Raw genomic sequence first — 6,302 nt, forward strand, 5'->3', positions numbered from 1 at the left:
GGGGGAAGAGGAGTTTGGGGGGGAGAGGAGTTTGGGGGGGGACCAAGTCCCATCCCTCCACAGTAGAGCCCATGAGGCCTGATGCACATAGACGCCCTGAACCCAGGGATGTTTTCACAAGGCAGCTTCCCACTCTACCCCCCAGCACGGGGTTGGGACCTAACTGTCCCTGGAGCAGGTGGGGAGGGGGCATCAGAGGTGTGGAGCCTGCTGCAAGTAGTCCCGGTGTGTGAGGGCCTGGGGCTCCACAGAGGGCCATTCTCTGGAGAAGAGGGCAAGGAGGTGCAGGCCTGGGGGGGTGACCACAGCACACAGAGCAAGCCGGATGTGGGCAGCCAGGCCTCCAAGGGGCAGTGGGGACCTGAAGGTGGGTGGGGATGGCTGGAGCCAGGGTGCCCCGCGGGATGGCTGCTGGGGGGTACAGCTGGCCCGGCGCCTGGTCAGCTGCCAGGGGCTGAAATCTGAGTCCCCACCCAGCGCTGAGAGCATGTGGGAATCGGAGGGGCCTCTGGAATCCCTTGGGGCACTGGAAAAGGAGTGGCCCCCTCCCCGTGCCCAGGACCGCCTGACGCCCCAGAGCCACTGCAGATGTTGAGCCCCTGTGAGGTCCTTCAGCACTGCCTGGTACCTCAGGAGGTGAGAGGCCGTCCGCTGTGCGCAATGGCGTCCTCACCCCAGAGGCCCTCAGCTCCCAGGTCCCATCTAGGGCAGGAGATGGCCCATCCAGGGAGTGCCCGTGATGGGCCTGGGGGTCAGAGTTGTCTCCTGCCCACCCCAGCTTGCTCCTACCTTGGGGAGATCATGGGGCCAGGGCTCCAGAAATTTGGGGGAGAGAGTCCAGTGGCCTCTGGGAGGTACTGCAAGGTCTCCTAGTGAATGCAAAGGCCTGACAGACATCCTGGGAGACCACAGCCACCTGGAGGGTGGTATGTGTGGGCCTGGCACCCAGGCCACAATGAAGTAGGCTTCAGAGTGTGAGAACTGGAAGGCAGAGCTGGTAGCTGCCCCTGCTAGCCAGGAATGTGGGAGACGTGGACACCACCCAAGACTAGCGAGGGCCACGTGCCCACCCGGGCCCGGTCAGGAGTCCCTGTGGTCGCCCGGCACCCGGCTATCCCAGTGAGGTGTCCCCAGCTGCTCCCCACTCCCTGCTCCCCACTGCAAGCCTAGCAACTCCCAGACCCTGGCTGGGGCCTCTCCACAGAGCAGGGACAGCCGTCTGTTGGGTGGTCCGGTGACTGTTCCCAGCATGGCCCCCAGTCCTGCGGGGATGAGCCAGCTCCTGTCCAGTGAAGGTGGGTTACACTCCGGCACCGATGGCGCCCTGGAGAGAGCTGCCCCGCCCAGGCACCCAGGGGTCCTTCTGCTCACAGGTCCCCCGAAGGGGTCAGGGCCAGGGAAACTGGGGAGACTTGCCAGGCTGCACTTGAGACACTGAAGACCCTGCGGTGCCCCTGCCTTACCTGGGCCAGCAGCCCGAGGGCGAGCAGGAGCGCGGCGTCCATTGAGCAGGGGCAGGAGCGGCGAGGGCCAGTGTCCCCACAAAGCTAGCGCGCGGCTGAGTGACAGCGCAAGTGCGCGGGGCGGCGGGTTAGGGCCAACGACAGCACGTGTGCGGAGAGGCAGGGCGGGGCGGAGCCTGGGCGGAGCCGAGGGCTGAGTGACAGCACTCGGGCGGCCGCGGCGGGGCCTCTGGCAGGCCGGGGCGGGGCTGAGGGCTGAGTGACAACACATGTGCGAGTTAGGCGGGGCGGGGGAGGCCTGGGCGGGGTCGAGGGCTGAGTGACAGCACGTGGGCGGCCGCGGCGGGGCTTCTGGCGGGTCGGGGAGGGGCCGAGAGGCGTGAGTGTGTCAGAGGGGCGGAGTCTGTGAGGACTGGGCGGAGTCAAAGGCTGAGTGACAGCTCGTGGAAGGCCTCCGACGGGACCGAGGGCGGGGCCTGGGCTGGGAGCTGAGTGGCACCTCAGGAGCGTCCGCGAGGCCGAGACACCAGTGAGCGGGTGAGGCGGGGCCGGGCCTGGAAGCAGAGCTGAAAACAGGGTCCATTACGGTAAATGTGCGGAGAGGTGGGGCCAAAAGAGCACGGGGCGGGACCCGATGAGAGCACGCGTGTGGGTGGGGTGGGGCCGAAGGCGGGACCTAGACGTGAGTGACAGCAAAAGTAGGCAGGAGGCGGGGTCCAGCCACCAGCCCCTGTGCTGTGGGGCGAGGCCAGAAGCCGGGCCGAGGACTGAGTGATCGCTGGTGGGAGTCCTCTGGCGCGGAAGGAGGTCCAAGTGGCTGTCCCGAGGCGCCCGGACCTGCAGAAGTCCAGAGTGGGGCAGGAGGAGCTGTGGGGAAAGGCATGGTGGGGGCCGGGCTGGGGACCGGACTGAATCTATTCACCTCCAGGACCTCCGGGCCTTTGGGCTGTTCCCAGGGCTGTCCCCCTTCGCGCCTTCGGGCCGTGTCCACTGGCGCCTCTTGCTCCTGACCCTGTTTATTCAGGGTCTCCCGTTCTGGGTAGAGCCCACCAGGGCCGGGTTTGTTCCCTGCTGACTCCCAGGTCCAGCGCCGGCCTGTGGGTGCAGAGCGGGGCAGGTGATGGGAGGACTTCCGGGACACCCGAAGCCGCAGCATCCCACAAGCGAGCGTCGGAACCACCTTGGGACGCTGGGAGGACACCAGGGCTTGCTCCCGGCTGCTCCTCCTCGTTCCCTTACACGCCATTCACCCCAACACCCTGTGGCATCAGTGTTCCCATTTCCACCACTCCCTCCTCCCCCGCGTCCCACCTTTCCAACAGCTCCCGGTACACCCAAATTCCCCGTCACTCGCCTCCGCCGACATCCCTTTGTTCTCTGAGGCCCACTGCCTGGGATACCTTCCTTCCCGTTGCTGCCTACAGAGCTCCTACTCATGCCTCAATGCCTAGGTTGGATGCTGCGCTCCGGGAGCCTCCTCTCCACCTCAGCCGGAAGCCCCTCCTCCCTCCTGCTGGATACAGCAGTTATTTGGTTACAATCCTACCTGCACTCAAGTCCCCACCCTCTGGGAGTGTGTGTGTGTGCGTGTAAGAGTGTGTGCGCCAGTACCTCATGTGCATGCGTGTTTGGGGGGGGGAGGTTATATGCTGGCCACTTGACACCCACACAAGTGCAGCACAGCAAGGAAGGTCCTGATAAGGAAGGGGAGGGTGGGAGGAAAGACCCTTTCTTCTGAGCAGGCCTAGTGGGAGGGTGGGGGCTGCTGAGCCCACTCCTTTCTGGGGTGGGGATTGGCACGGAGCTACCCCTCCTCTCCAGATTGTGGGGTGGGCAGGTGTGAGTCCCACCTGTGCTCTTGGCCCTCTGGGAAGGAGGTTCAGGTTGGGACTGTCCCTGGCACTCCTGCTCCAAGATGCAGGACAGGAAACCCTCCCTGTCCAGTCTGGAAGTCCCTGGGGATGGGGAACCCTCAGGGACCCCAGTCCTGCCTCTGAGGCTCAGGACCCCAAACCTGGTGGTGGAGGAGGCTCTGAAGACTTTTGGGGTCCACCCCTTGAACTAGGGTGAGGTGAGGTGGAAGGTGGAGGGGAGAGCCAGCCTCCCAGAAAGAGTCCTGGGGAGACCCACGCTCCACAACCCCTCATTCTGCTCCACCCCTGCCCTCCTGTTGACCCTCTGTCTCCCACCTGAGGCAGGGGAGAAGCAGAAGCTAGGACCTTCCTGCAGGGGCTCTGAGGTGAGGGTAAGCGGGCAGGGCTCTGGGTGAGCCCCCTATGCGGGAAGGGGCCTGTGGTGGGCGTGTTCCCAGCTGGACGTGGCCTTGGGTCAGGTACCCCATGAGGGACCCCTTTCACGTTCTGGGCCTTGGGTCTCAGTTTCCTCTCGTGTCACAGGAGGGGGTGGGCAGGGGCTGGCTTCAGGAGTCACCCAGTCCATAGGGGTGGGGGTCCACTTCAGGCTGTGTGGACATCACCCCAGAGGAGCTCTCCTCTTTCCCAGCAGGCTTGGGGAGCCTGACCCGCCTCTCATGCCCCAAGCCTCCAGCTGGGACTCCACTGTGGGCCTCCGCCTCCTTTCGTATCTCTGCAGCCTCCAACCTTCCGGCTGTCAGCCCTGTGGCTCCTGCCCTCCCCTCCCACCCTGACCCTCCAACCCACCCAGCGCCCAAGGAAGGGCCCTTGTGGCATGTAAGATGTGGGGGAGGGGAGCCCGTGGGGATGGAGGAGGTCCCTGGCCCTCCCACCCTGGCTTCCCCTGTTTCTTCTCCCCCAGATGAGGAACTGGGACAGAAAACAGGGCCACTCCTGGTCTCTCCCTTGGCCAGGTGCCCCCACTTACAGGCAAGGAAGGTCCTGGGCTGGAGGGGGCTGAGGTGGCATGGCCCTCACTGGTGGGCCTGATTGGGAGCCCGGTCTGGGGGCTACAGGGCCCTGCTGGTCTGAGGTCTGGAGGGCAGGATGTAGCTGCCACCCAGCCACTCAACATGTAGACCCTGACATGTCCTATGCCTGTCCATCCCAGGTTGTCAGCACAGGCCACCCTAAGCACCAAAATAAGGCGAAGGTTGCCCACTGGGGGTGTGAAGGGTGAGCTGGGTGGGAGGGTCCCCCTGTGGGGGGCTATGAGGGGCAGGAGGGTCATCTGGAGGGTTGGGTGCCACTGTATGGGGTCTGTGGCCTGGGCCAGGTGGGATCCTACAGAGGGGCCGGGTCCTCAAGTGCCTCCCAGAGATGGAGGAGGTGGGGTGAGGCTGGATCATGGGTGGGGAGGATCCAGGGCTGTGGCTTGTCCTGGCTGTGGCTGGGGCCCACGTGGGCTTGGGCTGGTGCTGTCCCCATGACCAGGCTGCTGCCCACCCCCTGGCTGCCATGGGGTGCAGTGTGGGTCGTCTCGGCGGCCCCCATCAGGTCTGGGGGTGTGTTTTTTTCAGGAGCCCATGACACCCCCAAGCACAGAGGAAGAGCCACTTGACTCCTCTGATTTTAAAGTCTTGGGCTTTCAAAACACAGGGACAGACAGATGGGCACAGCTGATGGGGGGCCGTGGACTCAGGATGCAGACCCCCACAGGCCACTGCTGGCCCTGGGACAGCAGGAGCTGGGGGCCCAACGGTAGCCCTGGTCTACAGGGCATGGGGAGGGGGAGGGGGTCCTGGGATGGCAGGCCAGCCCAGGCCCCTCTCCAGGCTGTCCCTGATCTCTGGGAGGGGTCCCATCCTGCCCAGCTGCCGGTGACCCCAGGCCCAGTCTGGAGAGCCCACCTGGTTTCCTGTGTGACCCTTGCTAAGCCCCCAGGGGAAAAGTCCCAGTTGACAACCAGCCTCACCTGGGCTTGGCCACAGACCCTGGGGGTGGGTGCGCGGCCCTGATGGCAGGAGAGGGTGCCGGCACTGCACCCCGTCACACCTGCAGGCACCAGCAGGGGGCAGCGTGGCTCCAGGGACACCCCAGTGGCAGCAGTGGGGGAGGGACCGGCTTGTCGTCGAGGGCTGAGGGGTCTTGAGGGTCAGCCTGGAGGGGGATGGGCCCTCAGGGCCACCCCACCCGGAAGACACGTGCCCAACAGGAGCCTCAAGACACCAGACACGGGCCCTGCCTGCTCCGAGGCCAGCCAGCGCCCAACCGGCAAGAGGACCCAGCCCCCTGTGGACCTGTTCTTGGTTCCCATAGTGGCTGAGGGCGGGGGAACCCGTGCCTGCCATGGCCACCTCCCTGTTCATCCCCCGCCCCAGTGCCCGGGGACACAGGGCACAGCTTGCCCGAGGCCGACCTGAGCTGACTTACAGAGGGTGCTGTTGGCAGCTGGGGCAGTGGGGCCAAATGAGGATGCGCCCATGGGCCCTGCGAGCACCCAGATGCCCTGGGAATCTGGGGATGGGGCATGCCCAAGGGCAAGCAGGGACAGGGCACTCATCCTGCCTGGCCAAGAAAGCCTGTAAGCTGTGGGCCTGCCCAGTGTGGCCACCCCTGTCAGCTCCTCCTGCCCTAGAGAGTATGGCCGCCTTCCTGGAGCTCTCCCTGCCCTAGAGAGTGTGACCCCCTTCCCTGAGCTGCTCCTGCTCTTGGAGCCACACTCAGTGGCTGGGCCATCTCTACGGGTTTGGGACATTTGCCCTTCCTCCTCCCATGATCTTGTCTCTTTCCTACATGCCTGACCCCACCATTACTTCTCACCTCTTAGCCCAGCATGGGGGACAGGAAGAGGGAGGGGAAGGGGAGGAGGAGATGAAGTTGGGGGAAAGGAGGCGTGAGGGGAAGAGAGGGGAAGGGGAAGCGAGAAGATGGAGAGAATAAGGAAAGAATGGGGGAGGAAGAGGGGAGGAGGAGGGGAAGAGGG

General features: G+C 65.1%; 1 protein-coding gene across 1 annotated transcript in view; it reads right to left on the reverse strand.

Annotated features, from left to right (window-relative positions):
• The window catches only part of LOC103255186 (cadherin-15), a 17,535-nt gene extending 16,030 nt beyond the window's left edge, over positions 1–1,505 (reverse strand). The window contains exon 1 of the mRNA XM_008053155.1: positions 1,464–1,505. Coding sequence (XP_008051346.1) covers positions 1,464–1,505 — 42 coding nt within the window. The remainder of the gene's footprint in view (positions 1–1,463) is intronic.
• Between the last annotated feature and the right edge of the window lie 4,797 nt (positions 1,506–6,302).

This window comes from Carlito syrichta, unplaced genomic scaffold (genome assembly GCF_000164805.1).
Source record: "Carlito syrichta isolate Samal-C Ts95f unplaced genomic scaffold, Tarsius_syrichta-2.0.1 Scaffold287922, whole genome shotgun sequence".
NCBI classification, from domain to species: domain Eukaryota; kingdom Metazoa; phylum Chordata; class Mammalia; order Primates; family Tarsiidae; genus Carlito; species Carlito syrichta.